The sequence below is a fragment of the Camarhynchus parvulus genome, chromosome 2 (genome assembly GCF_901933205.1).
Source record: "Camarhynchus parvulus chromosome 2, STF_HiC, whole genome shotgun sequence".
Classification (NCBI taxonomy): Eukaryota; Metazoa; Chordata; class Aves; order Passeriformes; family Thraupidae; genus Camarhynchus; species Camarhynchus parvulus.
Genome location: NC_044572.1, coordinates 91,837,032 through 91,859,825, shown reverse-complemented (window position 1 = coordinate 91,859,825; position 22,794 = coordinate 91,837,032). Strand labels below are relative to the sequence as shown.

At 42.2% G+C, this 22,794-nt stretch overlaps 1 protein-coding gene across 1 annotated transcript in view; it reads left to right on the top strand.

The window, feature by feature from the left end:
• Positions 1-22,309, top strand: part of PARD6G (par-6 family cell polarity regulator gamma) — a 63,726-nt gene extending 41,417 nt beyond the window's left edge. Inside the window, exon 3 of the mRNA XM_030971096.1 lies at positions 19,573-22,309. Coding sequence (XP_030826956.1) covers positions 19,573-20,432 — 860 coding nt within the window. The 3' untranslated portion in view covers positions 20,433-22,309. The remainder of the gene's footprint in view (positions 1-19,572) is intronic.
• Positions 22,310-22,794: the final 485 nt, after the last annotated feature.

Genomic DNA, 22,794 nt, shown 5'->3' with positions numbered 1-22,794 from the left:
CTATGACACCCTTTGGCTCTCTGTGTGTATACTGGGCTACTGCCTTGTATGCATCAGATTCTTAGAGTGGATATCTATAAAGTCGACTGTCTGAAGAACAGGCTGTGCTTGCTTTTGTTTTTCTGGAAGTTAACTTTTTCGCTTAAGTAGCCACTGTTTCAGTGAGCTCAGCAGATGGTCAAATGCTTTTTGCTCCCGCCACCGTAGCACTTAACATTGCTGTCCATCTGCTGGCATATCACCATAGCTCTGCTGGCCTTTGTTAGTGATGCTGACCAGACCCTAAGTATTGCTTTAAGATCCTGTCAGAACCTCCTAGGACAAACAACCCTGGTTTTTATCCGCTCTTACTCCAAATCTCACTCAACATCAGATGCAAACCTTTCCTTTCTTTGGATGTTCCTTCAGAATTTAACCAGATTGTCAAAGTGAGCCATGGCAGTGTCCCTTCTCCAGGTTCCTCTGCTCATACTGAAGCAACTTGCTGTCAGATCTAATCTGTCTCTGCAGATTGAACTGGAAGGATGTCTGACGTTTGGAACAGAGTCTGGGTTACAGCCCTGTGTTTAGGAACTGTGGGTTACATTCATAAGTGGTAAAAATCCACAGGTCAGCCTCTCTTTCACACTGCAAGGTAATGAGCAGCCATACAGACAGCAGGCATCTTTTTGGAGCAAGTTGTTGGCTAGGAACAGCACATCCTGCAGTCAGCAATCTGACTTTAAAGGCCTTTTCTATACAGATATATTCACAGAGAGTTTATCACCCCTCTGATGCTGGCCACATGGCCTAGCTTCAGGGAGTGCTCTGCAGAGCTTATCATCATCTGTGCTCCAGCACATATGTGCGTGCACGTCTTTGTTCCAGAAGGAACTTGATGAGGTCAGAGGTTCTTTGCTGTCCTTTTGATCTGGGGGCTGCTTGGGGATTGGTAGACAAATTTCAAGGATTTATTCTGAAGCTAGGACAGATGAACAGCCAGCTACTAGCTTGCTATCTTTGTGGTTTTTGTTAATAGTCCTTCAAGTGTTTTCCTTATCTCCAAAGCAGAAGTCATGGCTTTACTTCCTGCCTGTTTTCCTCAGTAGCTGCTTTAGAGGTGGTGTCTGTATAGTCAGGTGATAACATGCATAAGATTGCTGATTACTGCCATAAAAGCATCCAGAAATAGCTGATACAGAGCTATCACATATATTTGACTTTATTTAACAGGCCTCTCTTGACTTGAAAAGAATCCTTTCCAAAGCAAAGTCTGCAAATCAAACTTGGAGCAGGGAAGGCTTAGGCTTTTGAGCTGAGACAACATAGGAAACATTTATCTCTAAGGACTGATGTTTTCAATGTGTGATATAACTTATTCATCCTGAATTGGTCGTCTTCTACTACAAACTTGCACATAAACTGCATTAAATAATTCTGTCATAGCATGGCATGGCTTACAGAGGCAGGGACCAATTGGATCAGCTACAAAAGTTAGATGGAAGTGTAGGCAAGAAGTCAACCCAAATTCAAGCTTGAGTACAATGGGTATTTAAAATTCTCAGTCTGAGACCTAAACTTGTAGCCTTGAACCATGGAGGCATGCTGGAATTGCTCATGAATCAAATCTGTCCTTTCTGCAAAACCACCAGTAGGCTGGATGTGGTCCTCATTGCTCACATGTCTATTCATAGCCCTTCTTCACAACATAACAGTATTGATTCTTTTTTCCTCTCGAATTGTTTTCCATATTGCTTTTTTACTTTTCATGGTGTAAACAGAGAAAAACTTTCACACTGAAAGTCTGTCTGTGACTGAAATGGAATGTAACACTGACATGAGCCTTCCCTTCTCTTAGGTTGCCTCTTCACAAGCAGAATTGCCAATAAAGTTCAATTGAGGCAAAGTTGCTTTTTGGGTTGAATCCAGATTGTCTTCAGGCCTGTTCTGTCTAAACTTGGAAACTGTGGAATGTTCAATACAGTGTGGCTGTCTTCCAGAGAGCAGTGGGCCAAAGCAAATGAAAACGTGTGATTGAAAATTGTGAAATGCTTGTTCATATGTATGTATGAATGTAATTTTCATACATATATATATATATGAAAGACATTGCATTCTTTTTACAGGAAAATGTTGAAGATTGTTTACAAACCAGTGCTTTCTCTGCTTGCATTTTCTCTTCCACAAGCTTCAATGATCTCCATATTGTGTTTAGAATTTGAAGACTCAGTGTACCAAAAATGTGGATCCAGTCACTGCCCTGAAAGAAGTCTGTCAGGAGAGACTGGACAGAGTTGCTGCATGAGCAGAGTGCAGCAGGCCAATGGCTGACAAATTATTTGCTTCTCTAAGCAGTTCATCAGTTAATGGCCCTGTTTTTTATTGGTGTGGTGATTGGGTTTTTGTCTCCTCAAGCCTTCTGTTGTGTAGAACCAGCTGCTAGAGTGTTGCCTGTATTAGTACAACCAGCAGTAATCAAAAGGAGTTTGCTTGTCAGCCAGGAGCATCCTGAACAACCTAGTCTCTTGTCAGGATAAAAGAGCTGAAAGTGGAGTTAAGTTAGGAAAGATCAGGTTTGTCCATGGGAAGCTGGCAGCACTGGAGGTTTCAGACTGGGCCTGTTGGGTGGGTTTGGCAGAGCTGCACTATTGGTACGAGTCAGCCACCTGTGAATAGGCAGAAATGAGATCTGTGTGTTACAGCTCAGAAATGAGCCAGCTTGTGTTCCTGAGGGCCTTGCTGCACTTACTCAGGAGAGATGTAAGCTTCCAAAAGGTGATATCCTGAGCTCAGGTGATATCCTGAGTTGCTGTATTTTTTCCCAACACTGGGCAGGAATCTGGCTTTTATTTGGGTTGGGAGCTTTTGTGAGAAGACCCGCAGTGTGTCTACTTCCCCTGTCCCCATTTTGCAGTGATTAATTCAGTATGAGTAGGACAGAGCTGTGCTCAGCCCTGGCTGGAGCAGGTGGCATCCACTTGTGCATGCTGCAGGATGTTAGGTATGTTCCCCTTGCAGTGGCAGTCCCAGCTTTGCCAGCTTTATTTGATTCTCACACTTGGATACTAGTGACTCTTTGACTGCATTTTGTGCTCCTGTTTGAGTTTCAAGTCTGAGGTACCTTTTAGCGAGCCGACTCCAGCTAACAGTTCATGGCTTAACTTTTAAGGGACCTGTGAAAGTAATACAGCATCTAAAATAAAACATCACAAAGTCAAGCCTGTCCTAAAATGAAATGACAGATCAGCTTTTGGAAGCTGAAGTCTGTGCATGCCTGGCAGCTCAGTGTCCATATAGCAGTCTGAGCCCTGACAGTGACATTTGAGAGTGCAATAGCATGACACAGTACACCTCCTTTTGCACAGATGCCCTCTGAGAGGACAGGGCCTTGTCTCTCCTCTGGTACCCTAACAGACATTGAGCAATGTTTTTCTGTGTGTCCCATTCCTCTCATGTTAGTTGCTGGTCACCCATCTGCAATAATTCTTCATCCACAAACTTTAGGTCAGCCTTCTAGATAAACACCTGTGCTAATGACACACAAATTGGTGTGGTGTTTCAGGTATTAGCTTGTAATTGGAAGTCCTTTTCCCAGTAAATTTTCAAGTCTAACAGTAAACAGGAATTCTTCCACTTTCTGCACCCCACTGACAGCATGACTTCTTCTGATGAAAATTGTTTGAAGGATGTGATCTGGCATATTTTTTTTATATGATAGGTGCCAACAGGTTATAATACAGTCTGTAAATTTTAGAGCTAGAATCTCTTGGCTATACTGCTGGCAGAGAGAGACAGCAGAAGGGATGGAGCAACAGCTTTCATGCTTCATTAGACATGTGAAGGGGGGAAAATAAAAATGTTGGAGGAGGGAAGTCTGATACAGTAGTCTGTCTTCTTTTTTTCATGTGGCTTTCCCTGCTAGAGCAATAGAGAGAAGTTTCTCAGTATTGACCTTGTGTAAATTCCTAGAAACAAAATACCTTCTCCCTCATTCTGAGTCTAGCTCCACAGTGTAAAAAGTCTGAATGTTCTTGCCGTGCTTGGCTGCCTTACCTTGCCCCTAGACTGCAAGGCTTGATACAGAAGTTGAATTTGGACCAGTTTTGTCAGGTGGTGGTGGCGGCTGCTGCTGAACTGATGAAAACTGGCAGTAGGCAGCAGAGCTGGCAAAGCCCCTGTGAGAGGAATTGTGGTTCAGAGTTTCAGCCAGTTTCAGTGACAGCTTAGTCATCTAAAGAGAACTTGCTGTGCAAACATTCTGCCTAAACGAAATTCTCAAACTTTACAAGTTACTCCAATTGTAAATGCTCTACCAATCTGGTCACTTTAATTTGTTTACCTCCTTTGTAATGTGAATGATTCCTTGAAGTGGATGTAGTGAGAATGCTATTATAGAAAGGCAGACTTTCTCTTGAAGAATCTGCAGATAGTCATGGCTGGTGATAAGTGTGTGCTGACAATTAATATCTGCATGAGCAATTCATTCAAACGGCAATAACTGCAAATGCCAGTTAGGGACACTTGGAGTGTGCTGCTGCCCCATGGGCTGATACCTCAAAAATGGAAATCTGAAAATAAATTTCAGAAAATTGTTTCCTCATAAGAAAAAATGAACATGGTTTTTGTAAGGCTGCCTTCCTTGAGTTTGCTAAGACACAGTTTCTGTTGGCTTAGAAAATAAGGATGCTTGAAGTGCCCTCACAAGTGGGCAGCAGAAACTTAGTATTTTATTAAAAGAAAATGAGGCTCTTGCAAGGCTTTATTTTGTGAGTTTGGGGTTACAGTGTTAAAAGCCTATGACACCTTTGTTTCTGCCTGTTAACCCATTGGCAGCTGATAGGGCATAGAGTATACATAGTGAGGGAGAAAACACCTGGGTATTTAAGCATCTTAGTCAAACTGTTGTGCCTTACTTTAAGTCTTCCTTAAGGCATCTATAAGTTCCAGAGAGGAGTAGGGGAGAGTTTGTACTCATGGTTACTTTCTTCCATTTGTGGCCTTAAGGAAAGCATCCTAGAGACTTGGAATAATACAAATAAAAAGGCTTGAAAGGATGTGTATGTAGTCTATTATCAGACAGTTTTAAAACTTCTTAGGGAGGGGTAAAGGTGACAAGATATGTCTCCTGATTTCTGAATCAGTGCAGTGGGAGGGGTTTGCATCCTCATCCTAATTTTTTGCAGACCATTTTGAAAACATGCAATTGTTGCACATGATACTTGCTCATACAAGTGTCCAGCTTTTTATAAAGCATTTCTGGTAGTGAAGGCAGTTGGCATGCTTTTGAAAGAATAAATCCTCTGAGGGTAATAGATCTGTTGGAAGTAGACAAAAACAGCTTAAGGGTCTTGCTTCATTAATGCATTTCTCTCAAGTTGCTGCTTAGTGGGATTCTCACAGCTTCCTAGCCAGCCTTTGGTGTGACATTCATCCTAACTCTACCATGCTATAAACTTGGCTCTGTGCTGCTCCCTCACTGTCTGCTTCAAAGGTGCAGTTGATGCATCTCCATTAGCCCTTTATAAAAGTTAACTTTTAGCTCAAGATGTGAATAAGTCAGCAGAGTGTATATGCCATGAAGTAAGAAAGACTTCCTTAAGTGCACTGCCGACTATCTTTAGCACTGCTCCTCAGGTAGCACAGGTGTAAATTGCTAGAGCTTATTGAGTAAATTGTTGTGTTGAGAGCCCTTAATTCCTCAGTTTATTCTTAGCCTTAGCTAGTAAATAAGTTGCACTTTGTACAGTATTATCCATCTCACTTGATACATAAGCAGTTCTCTTAATTATTCAGTGCCTTGTTTATTGATATCTCACTCAAAATTCAGTTTGACCGGTACAAAATGGGTTGGGGTGGGGGCTTTGTTTGTTTTTTCCTAACTAGCTTGGTCACACCTGGCAAATTCTTGATGATGGTCAATTGTAGCTGCTGAAATGCCTAAACCTTCCTCAGGCTGTCAAAATCAATCAGGTTGACATCTCCCTGCCTCACTCCTGTCTGTGCTGAGCTGCTGTGGTTGCTGTCCTGTGGTGCCCTGTGCCACCACGCCTGGCTCCTCTTTGTGAAGGCTTCCTCCTGCTTCCCAGAGATAGGACAAGGTAGCTGCCACTCAACTTCTGCATTTCCAGTGTCCAAACCTCCTGCTCTGCTAAAGGCCTTGCAGAGATCAGGCAAGGACAATATGGTACTCAAAAGAATTCACCACTTGGTGTGATTCTAATAGCTAGTATTCTTCTTCAGTGATTGGGATAACTTTTGAAGATCTCTAATTTTCAGACATATTAAATAGTAAATTATTTCTGAGGTGGAAGTTTTATGACTTGTGGATTGGAGATTTGCTGTTGGCCACACTTAACTGAAAGTACTGAGACACGAGCTTGTTTAGGCTGGTAAACATAGCTGCTGCCTCACCAACTGGTGACATTATTTCCTTCTGCATATTCCCTGTTGGCCTGCAAGTCGCTGCCAAGGTATATAGAGTGACTCACTCCTTGTAGTGCTTCCAAGATGGAAATTCTAAAGTCTAAGCTTGGAGGTGACAATAGTAATATTTTTTACTTGTTAGGCTAGGGGTGAGCCCAAAGGGGACACATTCATATCCAGTAACTCCCCAGCTAGTGACTACTTTTGCTTACTGAGTGGATTTTTGTGAGGCTGGCTTTCTGTTTGGGAAATTCGCTCCATCAGGCTTGTAGTTTTAGGGAGGATTTTATGTTGCTCTTTGGCAGAAAGCTCCCATTGTGAAGGAGCTCAGGCTGACGCTGCATAACATGAGGAGTCTCCTACGCAGCATCCTCCCCCAGGCTGCCAGCCCGAGGGCACGGTGCTGGTGCTCTGCGGAGTGGCGCGGAGAGCGCTGGGAGCTATTGGCTAACGTGATTATGAAGTTAGGAATCTCCTTCTCTCTTCCTGTGGGCTGTGTAACACAAGAGCAAGACTTTTTAATTAACACAACAATCTGAAGCGAGCAAAAGAGCAGAGCTCAGCTAAATCAGTTTTCCCAGCTGTTTGGGCAAGCAGATGATGTGAAATCTGGCATGTTAACTTAACATTGGCCTTTGACTGATCTGACAGGAGAGGCATAAAACCAAACAGGACAGTGGTGCTTTCCCAGGAGAAATTGTGTTACAAATGAGATTCTCCCTTCTATTGACTGGCTTTTTGATCTCTGTGATGCCTAGCTGGTCTTGAATGCTTCACCACTCTTTCACTATACTTCAGTTAGTCTTAGTATCAGGATTTTCCAGGTTTTTTTTTCCACAGACAAGCAGGTAATTCATAGCCACAGCCCTTTTATTTCTTAAACTTTCAGTACTGTATCTGTGTAATGAAAAGTGGAGAGTAAGAGTTCAAGTGGATTCCTTTCAACTAACATATCATTTGATTTGCCATGGTCGAAGGCCTGACTTGTGTGAAATGAGCTGATACAGACAATGGCAAGATGAGCTGTCTTGTGTAGAGTTTTAGCGTGGTGATGTGGTTGTTAAATTGCATCCACGCAGAAGGAAAAACTGGAGCTGAGCAGATTAATACAATCTGCCTGGGTTTGGAGGAAAAGGAGCCCAGAAAAAAAAATTCTACTTCTCTGTTTTATTTTATTTTTTTCTCACTGCAGCTCCCTGAATTAATGTGGTGTTAGCTGCTAAGCTAAGGACAGGTGACCTTAACTTTGGAACTTGTTTAACCTGTCTCTTTGATGCTCTCTATCTGTCCTTCAGCATGGGAGGAAGCTCTGAGATCTTCCTGGTGTCTGCAAGAGGTGCCCTGCACTGATGCTTGTACAGAACAAAAGGTGCTGTGCTTTGGTTCTTGGCCACCTTAAAACATGTCCATAACATTTAACATAAGCACAAAGAAAACTTCCTTAACCTTGAGAGTGACTTGTTGGTTCTTAATGTTGATCTCTACACTGCAGCTGCAAAACTTTCTCAAGCTGGTAAACTGTAAATAACATGTTCCATTAGCTTGTCTGTTATTAAAATACAGCACAACTTAGTGCTGAGTGTATGTATCCCCCCCAAGAGCATCTTAGCAAGAAAGCATTTTAATCACACCTACGTCTGAGCCATTGTTTTGTTTTATATAGCTATTTGTCTTCACTTTTCATGTCCTTGGAATGCTTTTCTTCTGAAGATAGAACACATCATTGAATAAATATTCTTGTCTTGGTCACCATTTGGCTCCTGTTGTGGGAATTTAGTATGCATTTAGTAATGCTGCCTGATCTTATTATTAAAGATCTTGCCAATTCCTGATGCTGTCTAGCAATTTAAGTGAGGTGAGGAAAGACAGAAAAGGGACACAAGGCTTTTGTCTAAAGAAAGCAGAAGGTGCTTTTATTTCCTTCTTGTTTCACATGGGAGGTGAAGATGTGATCTGACTGCTCACGGTAGAGCCCCTGTGGGACTGAAGGTGGAGAAAAGTCTCAGAAGCAGACACAAGAAGTGGTGAGCCAAGGCTACTGGTAGCAGTTCACTGTCTGCGGGCTGGGACACAGCTTGTGTCCAAGCTTGTCAGCTCAACAGGCACTTGCCTTTTGTATGGAGAGGATGCTTCTGTTGAAAGCATTCTTGGAAACAAACTATGCAGTGTAATGAAAATAAGTCCTAACATACCTCATCTGTTCTTTCCTGCCTTTGAACCCTGTAAATCCCTCCTCTTTCCTTTAAAGCTGCTGGGTTTTGTGTAACCTCTGATGTATTCTCCAGGTTTTTAGTTGAACCATTTTAATGGGAGCTTAGTCTCCCGTGAACAGTAAACTTTTATTTTTAGCATTTCAGGATTCACAGATGAAAAGGACTTTATGTAATTAGTTCTCTTGTGTGGGATGCTTTTCTTTAAGGTGTCTTTTCTGGAACTTGAAATGGCAGTAAATCAGGAGGAGCAATTCCACACTAAGAAGTTGTACAGCAGTAGTCTGGCCACAACTTAATTTTCCAGCTACAGTAAAATTCATGTCTTAACATAGTTTGTGCACTTAGAGCACGGCTCAGGCTGCGAAAGCTGTACGTTCTGTCAGGTAGATGTCTGCCCCTATCCCCCGACAATCAACAGGCAAATGTGGTGATGACTCAGTGTTATTATCTCTTGTGTAACAGGAAAACTGAGATCATTAAGGGAATTCCCAGTGGCATGAATACTGGGTGTACCCATGGCATTGGGAACCTCCGTTCATTGTGGCAGGAGATTGTTAGCAACAGAGATGAGGGCTGAACTTGAGCAGGGCCTGTGTTTAGCATCTCTGGAACAGCCGTGCCAGTCAAACCATGAGCAGAAGTGCTATCCTTGCTGCTGCTACTGGCAGAGTTATGCTTTCATTAAAAAAAAAAACTTGTTTGGGTAGAAGCTGTACATCTGTATTTCTGTGTAACTCTGCTGGTGAAATACATGGAGTAACTGGTGCTCCCAGGAGACATGTCATGCTCACATCTGCCAACACTGATACTCATTAAGGAGGCAAAATATTTGCATGAGGCCTGAATTATATTTAGTAAATAAAGTTTTCTTCCATTTGAGCCAGTAAATGTCAGCTTCACTTGCCATGTGTCATGTTTTGTTCTGATATCGTGGAACTTGATCTAATTCTTTAATTTCTGAATAATCACTTCCTGTCTGCCCCTCCCTTGTTTGTATCATGTGCTCATAGGAAGAAGCACTTTTTTAAAGGAAAAAGTGCACCAGCCACGAGCTTGCCACGCTCACATAATAATGGAACTTCTCAAAAGTGGGAAGAAAGAAGCCAGGTTTTAAACAGTGTAAACACAGGTGGTGTACTTGGGATTTTTTTTTTCTCGTGTTTGTTTTTTCAGTGTTGCAGATCAGTGCTTAATGTTCTAGGAAAAGGAAAAGAGTTAGTGGTCATCTGTGGGATAAGCCCCTCAAGTATGCAGGTGCTATGAGTGTCAGCAGATCTTGGGGAGTATCCTCAGGGGGAAAGTTTGCCCAAGCTGCAGCCTTTAATTATTTTGTGTACCTAACTGGGTATGGAGCTGTAGCCAGTGATGGAGAAAGGAATACAGCATTACAAAAATGTTACAGAAATCACTTAGCCAGTAACTCTACACAGCTGATCCTTCTGCCTGAATCACCACGATCCTTTAAGCTGCTTCTAAGAAAAACATGAACTTTCCTGACAGAACTGGGTATGAGAGTTAAGGGCCTCCTGCTTTCTGATGATGGCCGGGAAAGGTTTTTGCTAATCTAACATTAAAAGTAACAAGTTGATTTTGTTTTAAGCAGTGGAAGCCATGATTCTTGTATGTTAGGCAAGACTTTATTTCTGTTTTGTGAATGAGGGGTAGGGACATAGCTGTAACCTTCTTGCTTCATGGTGTTAAGACAGCAAAGGAAACAAGGTGACATGCTGCTGAAGCCCAGGTAAGGGCCACCATTGCAGCAGGCCTTATAGGAGCCACATAGAAATGTGCCATGGGTGTGAATGAGTGTGAAGAACACAGGGATTATGATAAATATTGCACTGAGAGCTTCAAGAGGTCAAGTTTCTTTTTGTTAAATATTGGCTGTTGTGCTGGGTAAAAAAAAAAAATGTATTGTGGAGCCTCTTCCAAGGTGGCCAGATTGTCCTTGGCTCTGTAAGGAGGGTGTACGCAGGGCAAAGACAGGCAGCCCTCCTTGGACTAATGTTTTTTTCCTTAGCTTGTGGGCAGAGCCTCAGGGTACAGCAGTAGCAGTGTTCAACTGGGGGTGGCTGTGCACTGGGGATGGGGTTGGCATTTTGTTTCCCAAGTGGGACATTCTTCCCAGCCTCTCTCTGTAGAGCAGGTCGGCTCTGCACTGCCTGGCACTCGGCTGGGCTTCTGCAGGAGCAACTGAGCTCTAGAGACAAGTCTCCTTTGCTTCTGCCCTCATGATCATTCAGGAAAATTCTGACTTTGCACTCTGCAGGCAGCTTTTACTGCTTTGCAACCTGTCCTCAGGAAAGAGGGCTTCCTGGCTTTTGCTTTGTTTATAACCGGGAAGAAGATGATTTCCATTTGCAAGGTGAGCAGCCATGTCCTCTGGAGGGGAAGAGTGCCGCCAGCTTGGGGAAGTGTTACAGATACAGTTTGAATTGTAATACCTGGGCTCTTGACCTTGCTTCTCGTGTGTCTACTAGAAAACCAAACATTAAATATATTTATATAGTGGGTGTCTGCAACTTTTCTGCTTTGCACCAGCAGCACTCAGAAGATGCTCCTCCCTTGTCCCCCACCACCTGAGGAGCCCACGATTTTGCTTCGCTTGCTGATGCTCCTTTCCAGTGCCATTATCTCCGTGCGGGACGCACGGGTTTGTGCTCGCCGGACTCCTTGGCGTGGACGGATGATGACTGGCTCAGACCTGCTTCTGCCAGGGCTCCGTGCTGCTCCTCCTCCTCCTCCTGCCCGCGGGCCTGCTTGTGCCTGCCCCGGCCTGCTGCAGCCTGGGGAACGGGGGGGCTGGAAAACTTGTCTCTGCAGGGGCAGCGCCGCCTGTTCCTGCCCCGCCAGAGCACAGGAGATAAGCTGTCTGGGATTCCCACAGTCGCAGCAGCCAGGAGGGCATCCCGGTGCATCCGGGAGGCCGCAGGTGGAGGCAGGAGCCTGCCAGTGCCGTAGGGCCCGGGCCATCCGGGGCAGCGGCTGTGTGGGGCTGATGAGAGGGTGCAGCTGTCGGGGCTGGCCACAGCCGCTGTTTGTCTTGTGACTAACCTGACTGCAGCCAGCAAAGTTTGGGAGACTCCCAGAGGTCGTGACTTGAAAGACAAGTGTTGTAATTAATTTCTTATGCCACGCTTGTTTTGAAGCCTTTTTAATTCCATGATAAGAGGCAGAATCTGGATTTCATTTACAATCCGCTGGGTTGGAGGCAGGAACCAGAAAAGTGCTTTGAGAAGCACTGCAAATGTTTTTCTCTCCCTCCCCTCCTTTGCAGGATATATGTGGCATTATCACACCACAACAGCGAAGCTATAAAAACATTGTTGTGTCCTTTTTTTTTGAAGAGAGAAAACACAACCTTAGAAAAAATGTTGACGGCATAAAACCACATCTTTCTCTGAGAAAGTCTGGTAGCAACTTCAGAACACTCCAGGATAAAGGGTGTGGAAGAGATTGACATTTATTTCTTTGAGACTTATATTTTCATTAAATATGCACTTCTCCACAGTTCAGTGATTTTTTTAAATTATTTTCACTGGGAATTTTGAAGAATAAGTGAAAAGGCACTTCCTAGCTTGCCTGTCTGAACTAGCTTGGGATGAATAAGGTGTTACTCAGCAAAAGAATGCATGAGAAAGAATTACTTCAGAACAGAAAACAGTCTTTTTTGTACTATCCTTGTTTGTCACAGATTTAATGTTTGTAGCCTTTGAGTGTGTCTCTTGCCACCTTTGAATAAGTGCTTCCAGTTCTGGGATATCTGTTCCTTCCAAGAAGGAAAACTACTTGCACGCTACAGAAACATGATTAGCAGGTAGCTGAGCACGGGGCAATAAAAGAATCTTGATCGCTATCAGTTTTGCTTTTAGCTATGGAGGGAGGATCACCCTAGACTGGAGAGGAGGAGAGCACCTGGCAGAGAAGTGGCATAAGTGGCAGACAGTAGCAGAAGGGAGTGTGAAGTACCACACTGGCTTCGGGTTCCCTCGGGTGAGCCGCAAACTGTGTTAGCTGGGTAATAGAGATCCTGCCTTCCTCCCCTCTGTTGGCTGTTGAAATGATCTTTGATGCTGATCAAGTTACCTCTGAACAGAGGAAAAGGCTGTGTTTTAATATTTTCGTTTGTAGGATGATGGTTCTGATCAGGTTCAGTATTGCAGCCCTTAAAAATAATTTCCTTTCACCTATGCCTGTGTAAATAGTCTCGTCATGTATGTACACCACCTTTATTTTATGCTGCTTGATGTTGTGCTGCCTTTTCAAGCTACATTTGAAGCTTCTCCTGAGACTAACATGAGACAAAAAGTTTTATTTCTTTTCAGAGGTGTAAAATTCATATTCTGAATTCATGTGATCCTGAGGTGAATTTATTTTTATTACTTGTGGTTTTTCCAAATATTGCAGCTATGAAAAATAGAATTATATTCCCTGAATTTGCTCTTTGGCTCAATCTGTAAACATTTCATGCCTTCCACACTTTAGACTTGTGCAAGAAGTAATATTTTTTACTACCAATTGGGAAACTGTTGTATTCAATATTCACTTGATAAAATTTACCACTTTTTGTGTCAATAATGAGATTTTTATTGTGTCTGCATTGGCTAATAAGGGTTGTTGCAGTTTTGTCTCTCATTTTGTTTTGCATAACACATACACATTTTCTGTTGGAAAAAGTGATTCCTTTAGTGCGTGTTTGAGGGAACAAATGGTGCTCCCCTCAATTGCCTGATCTGATTGAATAGGATAGTGTTTGCAGGTGAAAATGGAGTGGCTGAAGTAGAATAATTAAAGGTTGCTTTTTAATAACTTTAAATCTTAAATGAAAACTCGCTCAATAGATTGTATGAAATTATCGGTTGTGGAGGGTGGTTTTTAGGTTGAGTTTTTTTTGTCCCCAAAACATCTTTGAATAGGATTGATAGCCCTCCCATTTTGGTGCCATCAGCTGAAGGAATACAGTTGTTGATGGCTGCTGGGAGATGTTGGATACATGGTGCTAGCCATGCAGGAGAGTTGCTTACAGGGGATGCTGTTGCCCTCTGCATGCATCACCAATCCAGTACTGCTGCTGGGTGTTCTCACTGCTGACTGTCCTGGGAAGCCAGCTCACCATCAAAACCTGCCTGGGGCAGCACCTGTGACCTGGCACAAACATAATAATGATTGGTATCTGCAAAGTGCAGCAGAAACATGACTCCTCCCAACTTCCGACTGACCTCCTGCAGGAAGTGGGAAAGATTAGCTAATACTTTAAAAAAACCCGGCAATGAAGCCAAAGCTCAAACCCCACAATTTTCTAGTGCTGCAATAACGTAATCTTGGCATAATGTGGTTTGTGGAAAGCAGCAATGGGATAAAAGCTGTTGTTTCTGGCATGTTTTAGGATAGAAGAGAAGTCACATATCAAACTTTGAGGAAGAAAACCCTGAAAATCCTAGTAATCACTATCTGCACATCCACTGTAAAATTTGGAGTCCTGTAGTTGGCTTATGGGACAGTTCGGAAAGCTGGGTTTTGATATTTCTGAGGACAAGAATAACTTTGGGAGGCACATACCTGGATGGTTACTTATATTTGGTAGCACCCATCTCTTCCAAAGGCCTCACTTCTTTCATGGGACAAACTTGCAGGTCGTGCTTCTGCTCCATTGAAGCAGGGCTGGTAGTCAAAACCAAGGGCCTCCTGCTGGGAAAGGAAGAGATTCAGCAAGGGAACAGTGGCCTCTGATGACAAGAAGTGAGAAGTGCAGGAGGCCACGCCAGGAGCACAGGCTAAAGTCCCAAGGATTTGATTGTCTCCATCCTCAAGGCAAGCAGCTTAAAAATGGTTTTTATACATGTCTGACACTGTAAAGAGATAGAGATTAATGAAATGCTAGTTTTGACTGCTGTAACATGCTAAACCAAAGAACAAAATAACATTTATCTTCTTGAAAGAAGGCAGGATATTACAAGTTTACAAACATGCTGGAAGTAGAGGTACATTTGTATTATACATCTCTGTTAGGTTTTAATCCTAACCTACTAATGAACATTTCCTAAGTAGGAAGGCAAATTTATCTCTCTAGTGCTGATTTTGCAGTTTATTAGGTATAGTTCCTGCTTCAAAAGTCCTGTTGAATGTTAATGATAAACTATAACATTTAGGTGGTCTTCTAAATGTTGATGAGATCATGTCCAGTTTCTTCTGATATATGAGGGGAGCGAGGGAGTGAGTATCTGTGTGTGGGTCTGTATATGTGTGGGATACATTACTTGATTTTTGACAGAATAGCAGCTACAACTTCTTTACCTACAGTGTGTTTTTTTCATTTGGTTCACCCAGAGGTTGCTGGCAGCAGTATGGCTATTTTTTCTTTTTTAATATTCCTGCAACACATACAATGCAATGTTAGCATTCAGATAACCTTCTTTTTCCCGCCATTAAATACTCCTTGATGAGCAGTATTGGCACTGGTCCTCCCCCCAAGTCATAGTTCATTTTGTATCTGTTTCCTCTTAAATCCCTTTGCATGCAGTCAGCCTTACAGGTCATAAATGAGACGCTGCCAGCTTATTTGCTGTCTGATTGCTTTCACAAATGGTTCTGGTGTTGATCTTTCTGAGAAAATTAAAAGTGACTGCAGTTTCTGTCAAACATGGACAGTGTTTTGTAGCTGGGACACAGAAAGGTAGAAGAGTTAAACATGACATGTTCCCTTGAAGTGGCTTTATGACTGCTGCTAATTTGAATGCTCAGTAATAGAGATCTGTTGGATGGAGGGGTTACCCTTCACTATTAATGACTCATTGGCCTCCTTCCCAAGCTGCCTGAAGTGCCGCTCTCCCTAGTGGAAGTAATTTTGTCTTTGAAGTACTTTCCAGGGCTGTCAACTAACGTTCCACAGTTCCCAGAGGAAATAATAAGCCATGAGTGCATGTACACTGAAAATGTAGAGTCTGAAACGAACTGTTCCTATAGGAGCCTGGCAGTCTGCTTCTCTGTGGAATTCAGCTTGTTTATACAATCTTATCTGGCTAAGCTTTGGTATTTTATCTGGCAGGCAGCTCCTATGAAAAGCAGCTGTCCAAGCAGTGGGAGTGGTGCTCCTGGTGGTTTTTTCAGAAGGTCTATAATTTCTTGTTTCATGTAAATTACAGAAATACAATACTCTCTTGGCTACAACCAAATGCTCTAAGCAGTTTTCTTAGCCTTATAAATAGCCCTTTACTATGCTCTGCTCTTATGTCCTGTGTGACTTAACGATAGGATTTGTGATGCCCACTAGGAAGATGTAAGGTGTTATGTAAAGCCACAGGATGACTACAGAATTGTTAGAAGAGCAAAGTTATAGATTTTACAGGTATTTTTTTAACCATCACCATCACTGTTGTCAAGAAAATGAGCACAGTCTCCATCTCTGCATGAAGAGATCTGTACATGTATCTTCTCTAACAGAAGGGTCCCTATGGGTAAGTAGGTGGTTTTAAAAAAACCCAAAAGCACCTCACTGACCAAACACATAGTAACAGAAAAGACTCAGCCAAAATACTTAAGATTTAGCATAGCTCATTAATAGAGAAAATGTTTCTTCAAATGCACTGAAAGCTGAAGCTTTTGAGGAAAAGAGCGGCTATTCAGTGCCTATAGAAGAGTTTGAGGTATTTTTTGTGTAGCTTTGGGCTGCAGATTCAAGTAGGAGAGAATTGAAAAGGTCAGGAGTTCTTCTCCAACTGTGGTAAATTATGTTCCTCATCTATTTTTACAGGAACAGTATTTTCAGTCAAAAGCAAATTCTGGGCACAAGTAAAATTCAGTCCAAGTCCAAAGTTTAGTGATTATCTGGGATTATCCATCCAGTTCGTAGTACATCTTATCTGAAAGCACTGCATCTTGTAGATTAAAATGATCCATATAATCTGATGTATTCCAAGAAATGAGGAACATGCTCAAGACCTAAAAGACTAATTCTCCCTCTGTCACCTGTATGTATGTAAGTAACATTTAAGTCTGGCTCCTTTGAGACATAAGAAAATATGAGTCCCTGTAAGATTCAGTGCTTTAAGCATTGTTCAGATGTGCCATTTGATGCCACTTCTCATGCTAGTGTACATGCAAAGTTCTACAGACCCCTTCTGTTCTGCAAAAGGGGAATTTGATATGGCAACAAATGAAAAATTAGCTCTGTCTGGTTCCATATGGTACATTCTGGTCTTGCCTGAGACCTGGCATCAAGCACAGTCCATATCTTTAGCTGAAGTGGCATTCCTGCTTGAAATTCTGTATGGTGAGAAACTCAAAACCTAACAAGTTGCTGACCTTCATTAAAAGAGTGTCATCATAAATTATGCACTGATACAGTTTCCATTTCAGCCTGACACATGCCACCTGAGCAGTTTAGTACTGGTCACCTTTTTGTGACCACCCCACAGTTGATAAAAGTGAATGATGTTGGCTGAGGTCTCCCAGTTCCCTTGTGAAGAAGGAAATTTTATTTTCATTTTGGTAGGGATTGATGACTTTCATCTGCCACAGCAACAGCTAATTATGTTAAACTTCAGTTGACATACTTTGCTATGTTCCTGCAGCAAGAGTAGTGGTTCTAAATAACATTGAGGGTGTAGCTGTTTTGTTTTACAGGATGGTTTACACACCAGGGCATGTGTTTCATTTTACCTGCAGTGCAATGAACTGTACTGACCTGCCTAATTTTCTGAGTCTTTAAGGAATGCAGGTTTTGTTTTAAGCTTTTTTGCCAGGCCCCAAGTTGTTTTCATAGGACTGTCACAGAAATTTATCAGTGAATTGTGGGGGTGAGCTGGTACTGTGTTGGAGACTGTGGTGATGACAGACATCTCTTGTACAGCCATACTTTACAAGGAAAAATATTTGTTGTGAACCTTTGGAATCATCCATCAGAAGTAGCTGAATGTAGATGGTGATCTTGTTGATGGAAGAAGAGGAATAACACCTGGCTTTGGCTGCAGTAATTGGCTACTGTGCTCAAAAGAGTAGTCACTGCACTGACTGCTCACCAGGTGGACTTGAGAAGGTGCCATCTCTCCACAGTCACTGTTTTGGCTGTGAATACCCTTCCAGAAACCAGTTGGGAGCTTCTTGTGTTTGGGTGATTTTAAGGACTTCCAATCCTGTGCCTCACTGGTCTAAATAACACAATAGGGCCTGTGCAGCTCTGAACATCCTGGGAAGAGAGAGAAGAGGTGAATGTGGAGTTAAACACAACAGATTTGTCCAAGGAACATCTTCATTTCACAGAAACTTTTTCTTCAGGATGACCTTCCAGATGCCTTGTGATGTCCTCAGGGTTACTATAGCCAGTGTAAATAAGTTATAGGAGAATGCAGAAATAATCTTTCTGAAGTCTTTAAATTATTTTTTTCCAGCCCAAAGGAATATGTAGGATCACTGTATAGCTTAGACTGGAAGGGACACCTCTGGAACCCGCCTAATCTAACACCCTGCTCTGAGGAGGCTGAGTTAGGTCAGGTTGCTACTGACCACTTTTTTTTAGTGTCCTTTAATTAGTGTAACTTAATGTCACTTAATTGAAGTCTGTGAATAATGCATCTTGAAAGTGGACTTGAAAATCAAACCTTGCAAGACATAAAAATGCTATTATAAGCTTGTTTTTACTAACACCCTTTTCCCTCCTCCAACCTTCATCAGATATTGTCTTACTCTTTCAAACATTGCTATGCAAGGTTAATTTGTCAGAGAAACAATTTTCTTAGTGGCAGTTCTGAAATTGTACTTTGTATGATACTGTTCATCTTCAACAGAAGAATAAACTGCAAGTCTGTTAGTTTATCTGAAAAGTATGCTTAAACTCCTGGTGAAATAACTTTCCAGCTAGTGCATGGTTCATGTCTAAAATATGCACAATATTTTTATTGTGAGATGCGGTGACGCAATTTGTACACCAACAACTTCATGACTTAAGTATTTTTTATGCAGAGCACAACATGAACTTCTTATGTGGAATAACTTAGTTTACTTGGATGAATTAAAGGCAATATCTCACATGCCCTTGAGATATCTGCTACAGAGACTGAAATATTTAAACAATTCCTTAAACTGCAGACCCCAGAAAGGCAGAAAGATTATTCCTGTGAATCTTGCTCTCAAGGCAGGAGTGTGGGTGTGAATCCATGTCCATTCTGTGATCCTTAGCATACAGACTAAGCAGAGGAGTTTCCTTCACCTGCTTCTCTTTCTGCCAGGCTGCTTGCTTACACACTACTTTTTGTTATATTGTACTTTTAGCACTTTTTATTGCTGTCAAGTTCAGCTGAACTGAAGTAAAATACTCCAGAGAGAAAAGTGATGTACCAAGAGATGCGTATTAACAAAACTCCCTTAACTAGAAAAGCCTAGACTGAAAAGATATCTAACTACTCTCTTGCACTCTTGCTTTTATGTTTGTACCTAAGGTTAAGGCAGTGTATTGGGTATCAAAACATTCCCCAATTCAGACTTTTAGGTTAGGAATGCGTATATGCTCCTTGCCCACTTGAGAAGTATGTGAAAGATTATAGTCCAGCTCTGAAAATACAGTCTCGCATCCAAGATGGTGTATCAGGCTTGCAGCAAGAAATTGCCTTCTGCACAGCTGACAAGAGTTGAGAATCAGAAGTCTCTTTTCTCCAAAACATGGAAGAAGTATGGGCAGTTATTGTAAACAATTAATTCGTTCTGAGTGTTGTGCTGATGGACATAAAGTGAAGCACAGATTAGAGTAAATGGAAGAATTAATCTGATTTTTCCCATATTAGTATTATTTTTTCATATTGTTATTATTATTTCCATATTGCAGTGCAGTGCAATAACAATTTTTTCATATTGTTATTATTATTTCCATATGCAGTGCAGTGCCTTCACTGAACCAACTGGAGGAAGAAAATGGCCTGCAGATTGAATTATTCTGTTTGATACATTGGTACTGTTTCTCTTTCAGATGAAGTAGACTACAGCAATTTTGGGACCAATACACTGTCGAGGAAGAAGAAGGCTCTGGTGACACTGCGCAATGACAACCTCCGCCGGCGTCCCCACATCAACATTAGCATGCCTCATGATTTTAGACCAGTGTCTTCCATAATTGATGTGGACATTCTCCCCGAAACACACAGGAGAGTGAGGCTGTATCGACACGGGTGTGAGAAACCCTTGGGGTTTTACATTCGTGATGGCACCAGTGTAAGGGTGACTCCTCACGGACTGGAAAAAGTTCCTGGTATCTTCATCTCCCGTATGGTTCCTGGTGGCTTGGCAGAGAGCACGGGCTTGCTGGCCGTGAATGATGAAGTCCTGGAAGTCAATGGCATTGAAGTAGCAGGAAAGACTCTTGACCAGGTCACGGACATGATGATTGCCAACAGCCATAATCTCATTATCACAGTCAAACCAGCAAACCAGAGGAACAATATTATTCGGAGCAGTAGGATGTCTGGTAGCTCTGGCCAGTCTACAGACAGCACTGCGAGTCACCATAGCTTGCCTACACCCCACATGCTGCAGAACTTCCACCCTGATGAAATGGAGAGTGACGAAGAGGCTGACATTGTCATCGAGGGTGGTCTGGAGCCACAACACATTCCTAAACTGCACAGCCTTACTTCCAGTAGCCTCTCTCGAATCAATGGCAGCAGCCTTAGCCACAGACTTCAAAGGGACCTGGTGCTCAACAGCAGTTCTGGCCGAGAAAGCAACGGTAACCTCCACAAATTACTCAGTTCCTTAAAAACTGATCCCCGACACAGTCTGGTTATCCCCAGAGGAGGTATCGAGGAGGACGGAACAGTCATTACACTTTAGTAGCAATTTCTGCAATTCTCCTTACAGTCTTAAAGTGCCAATTGGGACAATCGACTCGTGCAACACGTGCACGAAACAGGGAGCTGACATTCTCACAGACCTCATGGGTGCAGAAAATTGTTGCTTTTTAGGAAACATGGCATCTGGAGTTAGACATAAAACTGTCATGCACTGCAAAATTTGTCAGGAGAAAGCCAGAGTGCAAAACCTGGTTTATGTCTCAGCCCTGAAGTGAGAACACAAATTTGTTTTAGTTGGTATAAACCTAAGCAGTCTTACAGGCTACCCATGGCAGTGTTATATACTCGGGTTTGAAAGCATGGGTAGACATATTTATACATGCATATATATGAATTAGATTTTAATAGTAACAGACATGTCTATTTGAAGTGGAATCTGGTTTTCTTCTAATACCAGCTAAGGAGAGAGTGCTTCTTAATACTATCCCTTCTTCTGTTACATACAGCCCTTCTGCCGACTTGTTTACACCGTCTTTTCAGCGTTATGTCTAATCCAGACGATCTCTGTAAAAGCAGCCGTTTCCTATTCCGGTGGCAGCAGCGTTCGGAAGACGCTGCAGACACATTTTCCAAAGGAAACGATAGAAATCCATATCTTTGTAAACCCGCGTGTTGCCCGCGGGCCGAGGCCGCGGCTGCCGGGCCATGGGCGCCACCTGCCGGCCGGCGGGGGCACCGCAGCGGGGACCGCAGCGCCGCTGCCGCTTTGTATTCTGTTACCATATTTATTAGATGATACCTCCTGTTTTTCATTTGTTTTTTCCCCCCTTCCCGCATCATCTCTGTTTTTTCAAAATCATGGTTCATGTGAGTTTTTAGGCGTGCAAGTCTCAGAGTGACACAGGTCCTTGCTGTACCTTTGGGGCAATCGGAATCCTTGACAAGAGATTGCCCTGTGGAGGGGAAGGGTGCTGACTGACTCTCAAGCCTAACTTAGAATAGTTCTGTTATTTTTGGACTCCTCCAGTAATAAAGCTTAGTGTCTACACAGGACTTCTAGAAGGTTAAAATATACTGGATATATGTGAAGGTCAGACACCTTTGCTGGGTGGCCAGGTGGCTAGTGAGTGACCAGTGACTGTTAAGTCAGTACCTGTCTGCTTCTGGAAACACCATGAGTTTTATGAAAGTGGTCTAATCTAAAATATTTTGTTATATCTTGATCAGTGTAAGGAACAAAATATAAATGTTTTAAAATGTATTTTTCTACTTTTAGCTTGTGTCATTTGCTCTTTGTTTTTAACTTTGTAGTACATTAAAGCTTTTTTATATGGTGGAATAGACATTTCTTAAATATTTTATGAATATGAAAATTCAGGAGTCTTGGTTTGGAAAAATTACATTCCGTTTTGGAATCTGTAATGGCTGGAAAAAAGCATGTGTGGACTAATTAATTGTTGCTAATTTAGAATACCTGTGGAACAACCAGTCTTCTGCTCATGGTTAAATATCTTTGGGACATTGAACTTGGTTTATTTCTTTTAGATTTGCTTTAAGAGTTTATTTTAAAAGTCTTTCACTTACTCTAATTAAAACTTTTCTAGGTATCAAAGCAGCTATAGAGCTGTACTTATTTTTCCCAGCACAGTAAGAATAGAACATTGATCCTGTTCATCTTAAAACTGTGTTTGTACTTTACCAAAGGTTTTCATTAAAAAAAATAAATCTGATTATTGGTGCAGTAAAACAAATGAATAGCTGGATATGCTTCAGTCAATCAGACCATCTTATCTGGAAAAATTTGTTACACTTTAAATAAGACTACTTTTATGAATAAGTGGATTTGTCTGGCTGAAGTTACTCATTTTACCTTAGTTAACTGATGAAAATGTGACCTTGTCTGCAATAAAATGTTCGCTGTCTTACTTCTACTCTGTATTTTCTCCCTGTGCCTCAAGCATTTTATGTGGAAGTATCTCCCTTCCCTATGAAAACACAGTATCCAGTTTGGGTGGCTCTTCAACTATGCAATATTTTAGTGCAGTATCTTTTCTCAGTGCTGCTTTTACTAAAGGTTCCCTGTTATTCTGTTTTCCATGGGAACCAAGTAGCTTCCTACCCTCCTCACAGCATGGCCTGCTGCAGACCTCTGGGCTTTGAGGAGTAGTTCTGGCTCCATGGAAAGAGGCCAGGATACCTCTGATGGCCACTGCACCCCTTTGCCCGGAGCCTGCTGGCTGTCACTGTCCACAGAAAGCGTTCCAGTACAATCTATCCAAACTTTCCACCCCATTCATCGCAGAAGGGAGGAAGTGTAAATTGTTTCACACACATGTACAAATTACAAACTGAGAACAGCCAGCTGTTGATGCATCTACCTTGGATCCAATAATTTGTGAAAT